This window comes from Mustela nigripes, chromosome 14, assembly GCF_022355385.1.
Source record: "Mustela nigripes isolate SB6536 chromosome 14, MUSNIG.SB6536, whole genome shotgun sequence".
Lineage (NCBI taxonomy): Eukaryota > Metazoa > Chordata > Mammalia > Carnivora > Mustelidae > Mustela > Mustela nigripes.
In genome coordinates this window covers 6,562,596-6,577,936 of record NC_081570.1, presented here as the reverse complement: position 1 = coordinate 6,577,936, position 15,341 = coordinate 6,562,596, and the positions used below count along the sequence as shown (strand labels likewise).

The 15,341-nt window shown below is 57.6% G+C and overlaps 1 protein-coding gene across 5 annotated transcripts in view; it reads right to left on the bottom strand.

Annotated features, from left to right (window-relative positions):
* Window positions 1-15,341, bottom strand: part of PIK3CD (phosphatidylinositol-4,5-bisphosphate 3-kinase catalytic subunit delta) — a 51,223-nt gene that overhangs the window by 3,685 nt on the left and 32,197 nt on the right. For 2 of the 5 annotated variants that reach the window (XM_059375101.1, XM_059375102.1), the window contains exons 3-20: window positions 10,198-10,370; window positions 7,370-7,598; window positions 7,040-7,269; window positions 6,430-6,609; window positions 5,971-6,120; window positions 5,378-5,467; window positions 4,120-4,341; window positions 3,376-3,472; window positions 3,157-3,287; window positions 2,654-2,704; window positions 2,411-2,578; window positions 2,201-2,322; window positions 1,906-2,049; window positions 1,646-1,745; window positions 1,361-1,539; window positions 1,173-1,285; window positions 946-1,024; window positions 208-375 (exon numbers count right to left, since the gene is read on the bottom strand). In XM_059375101.1, coding sequence (XP_059231084.1) covers window positions 208-375; window positions 946-1,024; window positions 1,173-1,285; window positions 1,361-1,539; window positions 1,646-1,745; window positions 1,906-2,049; window positions 2,201-2,322; window positions 2,411-2,578; window positions 2,654-2,704; window positions 3,157-3,287; window positions 3,376-3,472; window positions 4,120-4,341; window positions 5,378-5,467; window positions 5,971-6,120; window positions 6,430-6,609; window positions 7,040-7,269; window positions 7,370-7,598; window positions 10,198-10,338 — 2,594 coding nt within the window. In that variant the 5' untranslated portion in view covers window positions 10,339-10,370. The remainder of the gene's footprint in view (window positions 1-207; window positions 376-945; window positions 1,025-1,172; window positions 1,286-1,360; window positions 1,540-1,645; window positions 1,746-1,905; window positions 2,050-2,200; window positions 2,323-2,410; window positions 2,579-2,653; window positions 2,705-3,156; window positions 3,288-3,375; window positions 3,473-4,119; window positions 4,342-5,377; window positions 5,468-5,970; window positions 6,121-6,429; window positions 6,610-7,039; window positions 7,270-7,369; window positions 7,599-10,197; window positions 10,371-15,341) is intronic. The other 3 variants (XM_059375103.1, XM_059375104.1, XM_059375105.1) reach the window with 3 other exon arrangements.

Genomic DNA, 15,341 nt, shown 5'->3' with positions numbered 1-15,341 from the left:
TAGTATCTGGTGGTGATTTCCCGTCCCTAACAGCTAACTGACCCCTGGGGGAAGGGAGACCCGCCCCGTCCCAACAGAGCAGACCTGGTCCTCTGCTGAGCCACAAAGCCATGAGGACTGTCAACGGCCCTGCCCCTCACCCTTGACTCCTACTAAACAGCAGCTTTTGGAAAGGAGAGGCCTCTGTGCCCGGGGCCCAGAGCCTACCCAGGGTTCTTGGACTTGAGCCAGTTAAGCAGTGCATCTTTGTTGAAGGCAGCCGTGGCCGCCATGTTGCTTTTGTTCAGCTGGATGTTGGCGATGGTGTCTGAGTGAAGCACCACCTCGATGAGGCCTGTGCGGTCCCCGGTGGAGAGGCAGCCGTAGGGGGTCATCCTAGCCAGAGGGGAGGAGGGGCAGGGAAATGCCCAGGTCACAGGCTGTCCCTGGGGCAGCTCAACACTCCGCCCCACCCAGAGCAGCTCAGTACAGCCAAAAGAGCCCCAGGAGATGCTGCAAGGGAGGGGAGAAGTGCTGGGGAGGAGTCCTGGGTGTCTAGACCGGGGCGGGGGGGGGGGGTGCGCTCCAGGAGGGATCAGCCCCAGCATCCAACACGCAAGGAAGAAACGGCGGCACTTTGGCCGAGCTCATGTTTGCTCAGAGAGAAACCCAGGTGGTCTGGAAGAGGATGCCACTGCTTCCCAAGACGAGGCAGGCGGCCCAGGACGCGTGGGACAAAGGAAACCCGGGAGCGAGACCGCTGCGGAGTGCCAGGCCTGCCCTCCTCCACCCTCCCTCTACAGCCTATCGCCTCCCTCGGCCCTAATGTAAACCGGCCTCCGCTCTTCTTCGAGCGACCGCTTCTCCCACGGAGGTGGCAGTGCTGGCTTGGACAGCGGATGCCTCTAAAGGGACAGGGTCCCAGGCCTGCAGCGACGACAAGCGGAGGACAGGACGGCCTCTCACCTCAGGTCCAGCCCCTCCTGCTTCCACAGAACATCCATGAGCTGGATCATCTGAAGCGTCAGCATGTCCTGGCGGAGGTCTGGGCAGCCGGCCCCCGGGAAGGAAAAGCAGGAGCTTCTGGGGGGCTCTGCACCCCCAGCGTGCCAGGACCCCAGCTCCTCAGCCCACCTGCCCGGTTGGGGGGTGGGGGGCGGCCTCCCCAGAGCTCTCCCCGCCCGCCTGCTCACCGTCCCCGTTCTTGAAGATGATGCCTACGCTGCCGTCGCTGCCCGCCTCCTCGTTGCTGTACATCACCCACAGCGGCTTCATCTTGGAGTCCATGAAGGTGCACTGCTCCACGCTGCGGGCCAGACAGCAGTGAGCGGGGAGCGCGCCCTCCGCGGGGGCCCCCAGCAGGGCGGGGCGCGGGGCTCACCAGACGTCAGCCAGCAGCGTGCTGGGGTCCAGCGGGGACTGCAGGTGGGACAGGGCCTCCAGGTAGGTCTCCTGGCGCAGGCACAGGTGCATCAGCTCCTTGGTCTGGGGCTTGGTGGTCTTCTGGGAGCTCACTTTGACGAAGTCATTGAGGGCCTTCAGCTTGCTCAGCGCCTCGCCCTGCAGGGAGAACCAGACGGTGGGAGGCCAAGAGGGGGCGGGGCTCCGAGCCTCGGCCCCGCCCCCCCGGGGGGGTGGCTCTAGAGGGGCAGACCCCGTGCCTCACCTGCTTCATCAGCACCTTCATGTGGTGGGTGCTGCCCCTGCAGTAGGCCTCCATGATGAGGCCGAAGCGCAGGGCCACGGAGGGCACGTGCATCTCGGAGCTGGAGGGGGAGAGAGAGGGAGGGACTGCTGAGCGGAGGCCTGGCAGGGCCATGGCCCGGGTTGGAGCAGGGGACAGAAGGCCGGCAGGCCGGGGGGGGGCGGGGGGGGGGGGGGGGGGGGGGGGGGGGCGGGGGGGGGGGGCGCAAAGGGGTGCGCTACCGGAGGTGCCAGAAGAGGAAGTGGCCGATCTTGCGGTTGGCCAGCGCCCGGTCCAGCAGGAACTTGGTCAGCTCGCAGTCGAGGTAGGATTCGTACTTGAGCACCTGCACCAGCTGCAGCAGGTACTGGAAAAGCTCATCGTCCCTGCGGAGAAGGAAGGCTGGCCTCACCTGAGCAGACCCCAGGCCCCCTGCAGTCCAACCTGCCACACCCCCGCCACCAGCACGGGCTCCACCCACCGGGGCTCCACCCGCCGGGGCACACGAGCCGGGAGCCGGGAGCCTGGGGGACTCACGTCAGCTTCCGCAGAGACTTGATGGCGAAGGAGCCCACGTGGCGGTCGGGGAAGCTGAAGTCCAGCAGCTCCAGGGCGCTCAGGACTGGCAGCTCGGGCCAGGAACACAGCAGGTAGAGCATCTGGGGGAGCCCGATGGCGGTCAAGGTGCCCCTGGGCAAGAGGCCCTCCCCTCCGCACACAAGCCCCCGACCCCAACCCCGCCCCCACCTGGGCCACATCCTCATGCTTGTTCCACTTGGTGACCAGCAGCAGGCGGGCCAGCGCCTCCGGGAAGCGCTCCTGGACCTCGTGCCGCATCTTCCACACCAGGTCCTTCTCGTGCTCGTACAGCTCCCCGGACCCGCGCCGCTCCAGGATCTCCCGTAGCTGTAGCTGCTGAGGGGGGCAGGCAGGGTGAGCTGCGGCCCAGCCGGGCGCCCCACCACCCCCGGCCCCCGGCCCCCGGCTCACCTCCTCCTCACTGAAGCGCCCGTGCTCCCCGTGCCGCCCCAGCTCCAGAATCTGCAATGAGGGGCTCCATGTCAGCGGGGACCCGGACCCTGGGCCAGCCCTGGCAGGGCCCCCCGGGATGTGGGGTGGAGGGCAGAGGGTGTGTGTCAACCCCTCGGCACCCCTGACCTTGGGGTGAGTGCTGTCCTGTGCCCAGCATCCCCAGCCTCCACCTCACAGATGCCAGGAGCATCTCCCCCACCAGCTAGGACAACCAAAAGGGTCTCTGAACCTTGCCCCAAGTCCCCTGGGGAGCCACATGGCCCTGAACGAGAACCCCTGTTCTAGAGCACATGCGGGTTCTGGAGAATCCAGGAGTCCCCAACTGTGCGTGCTGACCAAGCCCCAGCCCTGGGCAACTCAGGGGATGGGTGGCGGGAAGCCCAGAGGCAGAGTCAAGAACAGTCATCCTGAGTCCCACGGCCTCTGGACCACCGCAGACCCTGGATGGCGAGGGGGCTGACCTTGTCCAGGGTGGGGTAGTACACGGGGTAGGGGGCCACCTCAGGGAGGCAGATGACAAGGGCCGCAGCGCTCTCTGTGTTGGGGTTGCTCCGCACGGTTCCCGCGGGGTTCAGCAGCTCCCCTTTCTCGTCTGGACACAGGGACAGACGGGAGTTGCCTGGGGAATGGCCCCCTCTGGGAGCGCGCTCCCCCACCCTCTCCCTTCCGCCTGGACGGACCTGGGACTGACGGCCACATGTATAGGCGGCATTCCCCGGTCTTGAGCTGGTCCTTGTAGTCGAACAGCATGAGGTTGGCCCAGGCGATGGGACAGTCCTGGGAAAGAGCACGGGCAGGTCAGGGCCAGCAACCGCAGAGGCTCAGCTCGCTCACCGGCAGGACGGCCAACGCCTTCAGGCCGAGCTTCCCCGCCCTCGCCCAGACTCCCTGGGAGGAAGCAAGCACGATCAGCCACCTCTCGGCTCCCTTCTGCTCCCAGAGGCACCCCTACTTCGGGTTTCTCGAGAAGCCCCCAAACCAACCACACCAGCCCCAGACGGCTGGCCCAGCTCAGCAGTGGGGTAAGTCGGTGTGGCTCAGTGGGATAAGTCGGTGTGGCTCAGTGTCCAGTCACATCCTGGGCCTGGTGACTCAGTGCCCAACCCCCATTCATTCCCTGCTGGCAGCTGACTCAGGACACCCTGCTGCCTGTGCGGACAGTGCGTCTGTCCGTCCAGCCCAGAGGGCAGCCTCCAGGTTCCCCCAGGAGCCTCTGAGTTCACCGCTGCTCGTCAGCCCTGAGACCCAGAGCTGACACATGGCAAGGATGGTGGCCAGAAGGGGAGGTGGGGTGTAGGAGGGAGGGTCGCCCCATCCCCCATCCCCGAGGTGCACCCCTGCTGGGAGTGGACAGGGGTGGCCCTGGGTCACAGCACACCAGCTCCCGGAGGCCTGGCCCCAGCCTCCCAGGCGACCCCACCCACCGCCTTCTTGGATTTCTTCTTGGTGGAGCGAGCCTTCTTGGCCTTCTCAATCACGGCGTAAAGTGCAAAGCAGAGACGGGCCATGCGAGGCAGGTCGCAGATGTTGATGTCGAACTCCAGCCGCTGTTTCCACACGGGCTCGGAGCACACGCTCACCTCCGAGCTGGACACCGTCTTGCACAGCGTCTCGTTGCCATGGAAGAGCCCGGCCTGCACCACCAGCTGCGGGAGGCACGGGTGTCGGGGGCCGGGTGCCAGACAGCCGCCTCCCTTGCCCCTCTGAGGCTCTCGCACCCACCTAAGGCTCCAAGCTCCTGCACATCCTCACCTCCCACGGGGCTGAATCCCACTTGCCACTCGGAAGAAAGCGGCACCGAAGGGGGACAGCTGAGTGCTTGGGTGGGACAAGGGGCCACAGGGTGAAGGGAAGGCACATGGGCTATGCATGGGCTCCCCAAGACTCTGTCGTTTCCCTGCTCGGGGCCTCAGTTTCCCTACTGGGGTTTGGGAACTCCAGGGGTCCTTCTTGCTCTGCAGCCTGCGAGCTCCCTCCACTGCTCAGAATCTTAGGAGCCCCGCGAGCAGGCAGGGTTTCATTTCACCAGAACACCCCTGCCCTGTGTCCTCCAACTCTGCCCTGACAGCTCTCAGGGCCCAGCCAGAAACCCGCCTCCAGCCAGGGCTCCAGGGTGCCGTCTGGGAAACCCAGCCCCGCCTGCTGTGAAATCACCCCGACAGAAAGTGCTCCACCAACAGACCAACCTCCGTGGACCCAGGAGTAACGTCCCGCAAATGGGACAGTAAGCCCCTCCTGGGGATGGAGGGAGATGGGGTGTGTGACCAACCCCCGAAATGGGCTTGGCGCCCCGGGGTCCACAGCACGCCTCCCAAGTGCCTCCTGGGAGTCCCAAGGCCCCAGGGCCCAGTCGGGCCCAGCCGGGGCCACCCCTCTTCCGCACCTGTCACCTCCCAGACCCTGCTGTTCCCACTTCCCTGGGCCTGGCCCCACAACTTCCACCCAAGTCAAATACCCAGAACTCGCTGAGCCTGGTTTCTACGAATTAGCCTCTGGCCGGCCAGCCAGCCCCCCTCCCCCCTTCCTGTTTTGAAGCGGCTCACAGCCACCCCAGGCAGGGATGCTGGGTAATGTGGTCAGGTGGCTTTCATGTGACCCCCCCCTTCTTCCTCTGCCACCCCTCTAGACCACAGCCACCTTGTTTGTGCAGAAAACATCCCCGCTGCCCCTAGGAGCCCCTACCTTCATCCGCTCATCGGCATTCACTTTGCTGCCCTGAATCAGCTCCACGCAGAAAGGCTGCTCCAGGGACCACAGGGACAAGGAAGAAGGCTGGGGCGGGCCAGAGGGGGAGAAGCAGGGCCGTCAACGCAGAAGAATCCCGGGGAAGCTCCCGAGGCTGGCGCCCCTGGCCACTCATGGGTAGGGTGCGTGTTGCCAGATGGTGAGAAGGCTTAGATGCCCCCCCCCCCATGATACGACGATACCACGATCTGCCAGAAAAGCCTGCCGTGCAGGTGCCCAGGACCCCCGAGCTCTGCTGGGCATGGTGTTCTGCCTCCCTCTCTCCAGTGCAGGGGGCAGGAGGAACAGAAGGGCAGCCCATGAGCCGGGCCCGGGGGCTGCCCTGGGAAGCTCAGACAACACCCCCTGCCCCTGCACACTGGTGGAGGGCCAAGTTCAAGGCCCAGCTCTCAACACCGACCCACCAAGGAGCATGAGATGAGGGGCCCTGGACCGGCGCCCAGCCCTCAGCGTTAGCACTAGGCTCCAGGGCCGGACAACAGCGGGGAGGAAGCGATGGAGGCCAGGGGAGGTGGAAGGCACCAGCTCACCTTCTTCATGGGAATGGGGGGCGGTTTGGTGCGTGGTTTCTGGACTTGGGGGGCGGGGTCGCTCTGCTCGTCCCGCATGGCGAGGATGGAGGAGGAGTGCACCATGGTCAGGTGGGGGGTCTGCCCGCTGTGTAGACAGCTGCAGATGTACTGTGATGGGGGGTGGCGGGCACAGTGAGCGGCCGACGGGGCAGCCCCAGCCAGGCCTCAGCCCCGGGGACTCCCCGATGCCCCCACTGCTGATCCCAGGCCTTCCCGGCCTCTCCTGCTGACCCTTTGCCCCCCCCCACCCACTTCCCGAAGATGGAGCCCTCCTTGGGGCACAAGGGAGGGCAGCCCAGCGAGGGGACGCTCTGGCTGTGACCCCCAAAGGCCCAGTTCCCCCCCACCAGCCGGGCCCTGGCCCAGGGCCCTGGGGAGCCCGGGAGCGCAGGGCCCCTCCCAGACCTCAGCCCTCACCTGGAACTGGCAGAGGGGGTAGCTGCCGTACAGGTACTCGTGCTTCCCGTTCACCTGCAGCGCGTAGTCCTCGGGCTGCTCCACCAGCGGCTGCCGGAACACCGTGGCCTTCTTCCGGAGCGCACAGGCCATCAGCGCCAGCGGCACGTCCTTGCTGGACACCTGGAAGGTGAAGCTCTCCTAGGGGGAGGGGGGAGGGTCAGCCCTCCACCCTCGCAGAGGGCCCATGGCTTCCGGGACGCAGAGGGTGGCCCTGCCTATTTGTCTGGAATGAGCCCCCCCCCCCAGCCCGGACCCTCCACCGCCGCCCCGAACGTGAGGCAGAGTCTGATGAAGGCACACGGCCGACAGCCCAGAAACAGTTACTGAACGAATGAATGGACCCATGACCAAGGCCGTCTGGTCATTCGGCCTCGTCCAACTTGCCCCGTGGGACATCTGCCTGAGCCCCTCGCAGGCATGGGTGCCCTGCAAGTCCCAGCCAGTGCCACCGGGAGGACAGTGGACCCAAGTGCTTGCGGGGGTAGGCTGGGAAGTCTCACGGGAAAATGTCCCCGCAGCTCGGGCGCTGCCGACGGGCCAGCGTGCCCCGCAGGGGCCATGGGCTCACCTCGCTGCCCTCAAACTTGACGTTGACCAAGAGGGCCCGGTTGGGGACCCGCAGGGTGCCGGCCCCCCAGCTCCGGGCCGAGGGCTCCAGCTGCAGCGGGAAGCTGTACTGCAGCCAAGCCTCCCAGCCCAGCTGCTGCCGCCGCGCCGCCGCCTCCTCGCAGAACTGGCGCATCTTGGTGCGAAAGGCATTCACTTCGGGGTCGTGCAGGGAGTCGAACTCATGGAGGCCTGGGAAGCGGGGAGGCTGGGTCAGCACGAGGGGCAGGAGGTGGGGGGGCGGTGCGGCTAGGGCCGGGGGCCGGGGCCAGCCCACCCACCCGCGGGTCACCTTTGCCGATGAGGAGGCTGATCTGGGAGTTGACCAGCTTCTTCACTCTGTCCCCCTCTCGGGCCACCAGGCGCAGCACGGGCAGGAAGGGCTGGATGTCGCAGAGCCGCCGCTGCTCGTCCTCCAGCTCCTGCTGCTCCGCGGTCTGGTTGACGCAGGTGAACACGTAGGCCTCGGGGTCGCTGAGCATGTGGAAGAGCGGCTCATACTGGGCTCGGTGCCACAACACCTGATGGGACAGCGGCCGGTCAGCCCCTCCGGCCAAGGCATGCAGGGCCATGGGGAGCCTCGAGGTGGCTGGGGGCAGGCCTCAGCCTGGTGGTTCGGCCCTGCATGACCCCGACCAGAGGGCAAAGCCGAGATCCCCAAACCCTGTCCTCTCCAGACCCCATGAACGCTGACCCCATGGGTCCCCTAAGCCTCCATCGCTGCCCTTCTGTGGAGGGCGCCTGGTCCATGCTGAAAGCCTACCCAGTCTCCCCTGTATGTTACTCTTGAGAGATAGCCGGCCAGACATGACCTCCAGGCAACCCCCTCCCCCGCCCCACAGCTAATCATTCTGGGGTTCTGATTTCCAAATGTTGGCAATGGATTCAGAAAAGCTGAACACACCAAGAGAGCTGTCAAGCCCTCTATGGGCTGTGTTCAGTTAGGGCGGTCAGCAGGTGCCCTCAGGATGAGGTGTCCCCAGGGGACCCCTGGGAGAGCCATCTAATGGTCAAGTTTTAGTGCAAAGGTGTTCAGCACTGAGTCACAGAGAGGGCGGGAGAGAGGAGACCAGCCCTATTCATCTTCCACAGGGGATGGATAATTATGGCCCATCAGCACAAAGGGATTGGGGGGCGGGGCATGACCCAGAATCTAGAACACCTGTATGAACAGGCACAGAAGGCTCTAAGAGACATGCTAAGTAGGAAGAAACCCTGAAGGTATAGGGGCGCCTGGGCGCTCAGTTGTTAAGCGTCTGCCTTTGGCTCAGGTCATGATCCCGGGGTCCTGGGATCGAGCCCCACCATCAGGGTTTCCACCTAGCGGAAAGCCTGCTTCTCCCTCTCCCACTCCCTCTGCTTGTGTTCCCTCTCTGTCTCTCTTTGTCCAATAAATCAATAAAATCTTTTTTTTTTTTTTAAATTTACTTGAGAGAGAGACAGTGAGAGAATGAACGAGAAGGTCAGAGGGAGAAGCAGACTCCCCATGGAGCTGGGAGTCCGATGCGGGACTCGATCCCGGGACTCCAGGATCATGACCTGAGCCGAAGGCAGTCATCCAACCAACTGAGCCACCCAGGTGTCCCAAATCAATAAAATCTTAAAAAAAAAAACCACAAAAACCCCAAGGCATATAACAGCAGATATAATTCAAGCCCATTTCCATAAAAACAACTCGAATAAACATAGTAATGAATAGAGAGCAGGATTTGACAAGAGGAAGTAGGGTCTGCAGGCAAAACCTGGTCGACTCCCCAGTTACCTAAGACAGCCACACCCACTCATACCCGCTGTGTCTAAGGCCGCCCTGGGCCCCGCACTGGCAGAGTTGAGTGTTTGCAATAAATACCAGATGGCCAGAAAAGCCGAGAATATTCACCAGCTGGCCTCTCGGAGAAATAAAAGTATGGAGACGCCAAAAGCAAACTGGGGTGTGCACAGGGACCCAGGTGTCTTGTATTTCTGCACTGTCGGAACTGTAGTAGCGATGCACGTATGGCTCAGGAAAAACAGATTACCCTTACAATAGAGTTAATCACATGAGAAAGAGGTTATGTTCACTCAGATAAAAAAAAAAAAAAAAAAAAAGCTCATAACCGGAATTATCACAAAAAACAACACTCCATAGAAAACAGAACAGCCCAAGTGTTCACTGTAGCTGTCTCATAAGAGCAGAATCACAGGTGATTTTTTCCCTCCTTCTACTTTTCCCTCTTTGCCCCAATCAATGCATCCATACTTTTGAAATGGGCGGGAAGAGATTTTATTTATTTATTTGAGAGAGAGAGAGATCACAAGTAGGCAGAGAGGCAGGCAGAAGAGGAAGGGGCAGCAGACCCCCCGCTGAGCAGAGAGCCCAATACGGGGCTCGATCCCAGGACCTGAGATCATGACCTGACCCGAAGTCAGAGGCTCAACCCACTAAGCCACCCAGGCGCCCCCCAAAATTTAATTTTTAAAGAAATCTCCCAGGAAGGGGAAATTTAAAAAGAAAAAGAAAACCTCAAAGATGATCCACTGCTTTCTTCCTTTTTTGTTTTTTCTTTCCTTTTTATTCTTTTTTTGTTCCACTCCCAAGTGTAAGTTTTTAAAATTCTGAGCTGAGGTCTTGCCCTCTGGCATGACCCACTAAATCCCACACTTCGCAAGTGAGACAAGCCCTCTGGGAGATCACAAGACAGTCTCTGCCAAATCCTTTCCAGATGTCTAACCCTTTGACTCAGTAATCCACCCCTGAAAATTATTCAACAAAACCCAAAACTATTTCCAAAGATGATGTTTACTACGATGACAGCTCTACAGAGAAAAGACTGATAAGACTCTTTCAAGTGGCCAGGGCTGGGGATCGGTTCCAGAAATGATAGCACAGTCATGGAGAAAAGGGAAAGCCACCATGGGAACCACACCCCGAGGCTCCCACTGGAATCCAGCAACTGTAATCCTGTCCTGATAAAGGGAGAAGCTGAATTCAGAATGCGGGCTGCGCTCTAACTGTAAGCTTGTAAACAAATGTTAGGTATTATTTATCTTCTGAAATCTGTTTTATCGGATCTCAGATCCGAGCCTGGGCGTCTGTCTGTCTTGCCCTCCGAGTTCCAAGCTCGAAGGTGGGGATCGTACCTTCTTGATGGTGCTGAGGTTGGCATTCCGGGACACGGGGAAGTTCAGATAGACCCCCGTGGGCAGCAGGAAGTCAACAGCCACACTCTGGTTCTCCTCCTTGGCCCAGAATTCCATGGGGCAGTCAACCCCAGGGGGCATTCTGCTCTCTCACCTCTCAGACCCTGCTTGTCCTGAAAAGGAAGAAAAGGCAGAATGAGCCATCCTCAGCATGCTGATGAATCCTTTGAAAGGATTCTCTGGAAAATACGAATGTCGGGACCTTTGGCGGCAGGAAATTCAGGAAGGAGTCTCTCCTGTGGGCGCCCCAAATTTGCCTCCCTCTGGGGCCTCATCCTGCCTGGGGTGGCTCGGGGCTCCTACAGCCCCCCAGACTCTGCCCCCCGCCTCACGACACCCTCCATCCCTCAGCACAGTGGCCCAAATTCAAGACACCCACAGACCCATTCCAAATCATTTTTTCTCAGGAATGCACACCCGCGGGACACTCCGCCACGGCCCCCAGCTGGCAGACAGAGGCGGGGGATGGCCGCATCCTTGGTCAGACAGCCCAGGACTCGAGAAGGACCAAAGGCTGCAGTTCTTGGAAACTTTCTTTCTTTCTTTTTAAAAACATTTTTTTTATTTGACAGAGAGAGCACAAGCAAGGAGAATAACAGGCAGAGGGACCTGATGCGGGGCTCTATCCTAGGGCCCTGAGATCATGACCAGAACAGAAGGCAGATGCTTGACCATCTGAGCCACTCAGGTGCCCCTCTTGGAAACTTCCTAACCAGAAACCCAGTGGCTTAAAAATGGCTTTGGCCATCAAACAACTTGTTGAAGTATCCCCCCTCAGTCATACCCACTCTTCAGTAATAAAATGCTACAGACACAATTAAAGGTCTTTTGAGTATCTCCACCACCACCCCCGCCCCGCCCAAGCTACCACCATCTGGATTCTGGTTATGTGTAATTTCCATGCATGTTTTTATACTTTGATTGTACTAATATGTATTCACAAACAATTCTCAACACTTTTGCATGTTTTTAAACTTGGTAGGAGTAGCTCTGAAGAGTGAGTCTTCTGGACCCTGCAACCCAAGTTATTTTTTTTTTTTAAGATTTTATTTATTTATTTGACAGACAGAGATCACAAGTAGACAGAGGCAGGCAGAGGCAGAGGGGAAAGCAGGCTCCCCGCTGAACAGAGAGCCCGATGCAATGCGGGGCTCCATCCCAGGAGCCTGAGATCATGACCTTGAGTGAAAGGCAGAGGCTTAACCCCCTGAGTCACCCAGGCACCCCCCACGTTATTTTCTTTAGGCTAATCCACATCGATACATGTAGCTCTGGCTTATTCATTGTAACTCCTGTGCTATTTCCCTGTGTCAATAAACCACAGTTTACCCCTTCTCTTGCTGATGAACCTCAGGGTTTGTTTCTGCTCTTTCGGGTTATTACAAACAATGCTACAATGTATCTCCTTACACACCTCCCTTTGTGTGCAGGTAGAGTTGGGATGAGCACTGTCCAAAGAAATACAATGGGAACCACACAGGTGATGTCAAAGTCGCCAGCAGTCTCATTCAAAAGAAGTAAGAAAATAAAAATTAAGTTTACTCATCTATTTTGCTTAACCCAATATATCCAAAATACAGTCATTTCAAAATGGCCCTCTACGTGGCAAAATTACTAATGAGATAGTTTACATTCTTTTTGGGGCATGAAGTCTTTGCAATCTGGTGTGTATTTTCACTTGAGCACACTGCAGCTTGGATCCTACAATTCCACCGGAAATACGTGACCTCTATGTTCATACACTTCACAGATAAAAAAGGAGGGCCACGGACTCAAGTTCCTCCAAACAGACTGAAAAGTTTTCCAAGAAATGAGTCTAGTATCCATGCTGACATTTGAATGAATCAAAATGAAAGAAAACGCTTAAAAATGTTGTTCTTCGGTCACTTTTCCCATTTCCAAGTACTCAAGAGCAACACCTGGCAGGGGGCCACCACACCGGACCACACCGGTCTGGGGGAACTGTCGGATCACTAGCATGACCTATGACAGCTAGAACAAGAGCCTCAGCTTTACTAAAGGAAAGCAGAGGTAGGTGCCCATTAGCAACGGGACCAGCACTGTCCCCAGCTTACTCTCCGAATCTCCATCGGCGCTTGGTATCTCGTCCAATTCACTGTTCCTGCCAATCTGATGCGCACGGAATGCTCCTTTGTCGTTTTAATTTGCATTTCCCTTATGAGCCATAAAAATGTTTATCTTCTGCAAATAGCCTGCTTATAAATGTTGCCCCTTTTTTTTCCTGTGGAGTTGTCTTTTTCTTATTGGTTTATAGGGTTTTTAAAAAATATACTCCAGATTCAATTTATCTGTTGCTTAAGTGAGTTGGAAATATCTTCTTTTGGTCTGAGTCATCTTTTCATTTTGTTTATGGTGCCTTTTTTGGTGAAGGAAAAGTGTGTGATGCTGATGTAGTCAAATATTGTCCTTTACGTTCTGGTTTTTATTCTTTCCAGAAAGGTTTCCCTACCCTGGGGTCCCATCCTCCTAGATGTAAATGACTCAGAAAAATGACTGAAAGGGATTGTGTAGCTTGTGGGATATGTTCTTTTAGGGGCTCTGCCAACAGGGCCCAGACCTCAGCCTCGCCAACGGGCTAAGTGTAGAATCTGCTGGGAGCAGCATGACACGCGTGACGCGCTGGCCCGACCATGTCACCACCACTGGGATCCAGTTCCTGATTGTAAAACCACATCCTACTTTGGGTTCCTCTTTCTGAGAATGGCCAGGCCAAAGGCTTTCTTTTTGAATCAAAATAGGGGGGAGGGACGGGCAGGAATCCTCGAGAATCCACTTCCAACACTGCAAGTGTTCTGCCCACGCTCAGGAAGTCAGGGCACCTGCGGCCACTCAACCCTGAGGCCAAGATGGGCACAAGTAGCATGAGCTCCTTGGGACTCCAGCCAAAGGGGCGGTGCCTGAGACGAATGCACCCCCTCGCTTTTCTGCCCCATAGTGCTGTGGAAGGAAGCCTTCAACTAACCTCACCCGTCTGGGATGCACGGTCATACTTCCTTCCGTGCATAAAGCTCATGCCTAAGGAAGACCCAGGATGGTGTGGGCAGGACGTAACCAAATGTCAGAGATGCGACAGGAGGAAGCAGGAACCCTCTCTCTCTTTGCGCGCCCAGGACCCAAGTTCAGCTGCTCACAAGCCCCAACCCTCCACGAAGCTCAGACTCATCACCCCGCAATGTATGGGACAAAGGTGCCAACTAATCTGGGGACTTTAGAACTACTCCAAGAACACAAATGGCTACAACCGCTTGGACAAAGTATCCAGTCTTGGCAGTATCTATTAAAGTGAGCAGGTGATGTCCTCTGACCCAGCAATTAACTGCACACCTTGGTCTACACTCATCAGAAACATGAGTCCCTGTGCAAGAAGAAACACAAACAGGAATGTGTACGGCCCTGCTATTCCGAACAGTCCCAAACTGGAAACTTCCCAAATGCACATCAGCAGTGTAATGGAGAAATAAATGATGGTCTCTTTTCCCGGTGGGATGTTACATAGCAATGACAAGGAGTGATCTACAAATGCACACAACGGTATAAACGAATCTCATAAACGTGCAACCGAACTAACGAAGTGAGGCACAAGAGTATGTGCTCACGATTCTAATTACACAGAGAACACAGCCAGAGCTCATCTATGTTGGCGGCGGAGGGGGAGACGGGGTGACCCCAGAATGAGGGCAGTCACCCCAGCGTCAAAGGGTACGAGGGGCTTCTGGGTGCTGGTACTTTTTAGTTTCTTGATCTGGAAGCTGGGGACTTTTCACAAACTCAACCCACCCTCAGTAGGAGTGGTTCAGCCAAGCGGACTTCCTGGCCACTTCAGGCCTAGCCACCCAGAGCCCCGAACTCCACCCTCCATCCCACCCCGCCTCCAGGAACTGGATTGGAACCAGGAGGAGGCTGGGCCCACCAATCACTGTGCGTCCTCTCCTGGCCACAGTGATTCCAGGATGGGAGTGAGAAATGTCAAGTCAGTCCAGTGCCTTTGACACGCCAGTGTCTGTCTTCAGGTACTGCCTCCTGGAGTAGCAGAAAAGAGAATATCCACCTAGAGCTGCTGGTGACCACCTCCTGCTGCTCTTAGGGGTGAAACTTGAGAAAAGACCACCATGAAGGAGAGGAGAGCTCACAGTAGAGTGGTGGAGTCCTGAAGACAGCCTTTGAGTCCCTGGATCCAGCCAAGCCTGAAGCTCTCCCTGGATCTTCAGTTCTATTCGCCAAAAAAATCTCCCTGCCTCCCCAGCCTCTCCATGCCCCCCCCCCACTTTTTTAAAACTTGGAACGGTTTGTCTTTTTTGGTTTTTTGGGGGGAAGGGGTTGGATTTCGTTGTTGTTTTCGGTCATTTGCAGCTGCACGTTCCATTTTAGGAAGCTTCTAGTGTTTAGAAAGTTCTTTCCCTTGGAAATTGGCCCGCCTCTTGGAGGCAACCCTGATCTTTGTGTTGTTATCTAGAGGTACCGAGGAGCTGTCTGATGGCTCCTTCTCCTGGATGATGACCTCAGGACCTCTCTTCTCCCTACGACACAGTTTTTAGACTCTTGCCAAAGTCTGGTACTCTGCAAAAAAAGATGCTATGGATGGGGCCTGACAGGCCAACTGTCGAGGAATGTTCTGGGTACCAGACTCCCACTGCTTAGCTTAATAAAATCTTATCAGCTCCTTCCCCCAAGAAAGTTCTTCAACAGTTATACTGAGCTCTCTGGCTGCCAACCTTCTAGCTATTTCTCCCAGGAAGTCAGGTTCCCTCAATGAATCTCTTGGATCTGAATGCAGGAATTCACAATTACTGTTGGTGACTTCATCTCATGGACGTAACTGGCACTCATGTATCACCGCATTTGATATTTTGTACATATGACTCAGTCTGAGATGTATTAGTTTAAACTATTTATTAAGTCCCAAGAGCGGTGCACGGGGGAGACAGTAATACCCACACACGGAGTAAGTAGGGAGAATGATCCCACATTCTATCAACACGGGGAAGACGGCACGCCCAACGGTGATGTAATGGAGAGAGCCTACTCCCTGGGGGGAGGCCGGGAAGAGCCCCCCGTGAGAAGAG